This window comes from Myotis davidii, unplaced genomic scaffold (genome assembly GCF_000327345.1).
Source record: "Myotis davidii unplaced genomic scaffold, ASM32734v1 scaffold422, whole genome shotgun sequence".
Taxonomy (NCBI): domain Eukaryota; kingdom Metazoa; phylum Chordata; class Mammalia; order Chiroptera; family Vespertilionidae; genus Myotis; species Myotis davidii.
Genome location: NW_006292909.1, coordinates 137,155 through 137,979, shown reverse-complemented (window position 1 = coordinate 137,979; position 825 = coordinate 137,155). Strand labels below are relative to the sequence as shown.

Genomic DNA, 825 nt, shown 5'->3' with positions numbered 1-825 from the left:
AGCCGAAGCCGGTTTGGCTCAGTGGATAGAGCGTCGGCCTGCAGACTGAAACGTCCCAGGTTCGATTCCGGTCAAGGGCATTTACCTGGGTTGCGGGCACAACCCCAGTGGGAGATGCGCAGGAGGCAGCTGATCGATGTTTCTCTCTCATTGATGTTTCTAACTCTCTATCGCTCTCCCTTCCGCTCTGTAAAAAATCAATAAAATATAAAAAAATATATATATAGAAGTCTACGGAAAAGCCTTCATTATTTTTGCAAGTAAGAGCCGTGAGATTGGTAGTTCTTCCACCTGGCAAGACAGCTCTTTATTTTAAAAAGTCCAACATACATACATATCGTTCCAACATGCAAACAAGCAAACAGAACAGATAAAATAGTTGCGGGTAAGATACACAATGTATGTGATTCAATATGAGATAAATTTCAGACTAATGAGACTTCACGTATTTTCATATACAACTGTTAAGTCCTAACTAAGAAACCACATTTTCAACACATCTGAGAAATTTTTCACATTCGGACTCTTTTGTGCACAGCAAATTTACAAATTAGGCGGAGAGAGATCTCACATTAATTACACTCTTTACCACAATCTCCTGTGTAAACTCTCTGATGACAATGAAGGTGAGAGTTAGTTGTAAAAGATTGTCCACATTCACTGCATTTATAAGCATTTTCTCCTCTATGAACTCTCTGATGACGGTGAAGGTTGGTGCTACTGGTATAAAATTTCCCGCAGTCACTGCATTTATAAGGTTTTTGTCTTGTATGACTTCTCTGATGACGGCAATGGACATCGCTTTTCTCCAGTGTGAACTCTCGG

The 825-nt window shown here is 40.2% G+C and overlaps 1 protein-coding gene across 1 annotated transcript in view; it reads right to left on the bottom strand.

The window, feature by feature from the left end:
• The window catches only part of LOC107183512 (zinc finger protein 239-like), a gene marked incomplete at its 5' end in the record, with an annotated part of 2,753 nt that overhangs the window by 974 nt on the left and 954 nt on the right, over nt 1-825 (bottom strand). The window contains one exon of the mRNA XM_015565703.1: nt 590-779. Within this exon, the coding sequence (XP_015421189.1) occupies nt 590-779 (190 nt within the window). The remainder of the gene's footprint in view (nt 1-589; nt 780-825) is intronic.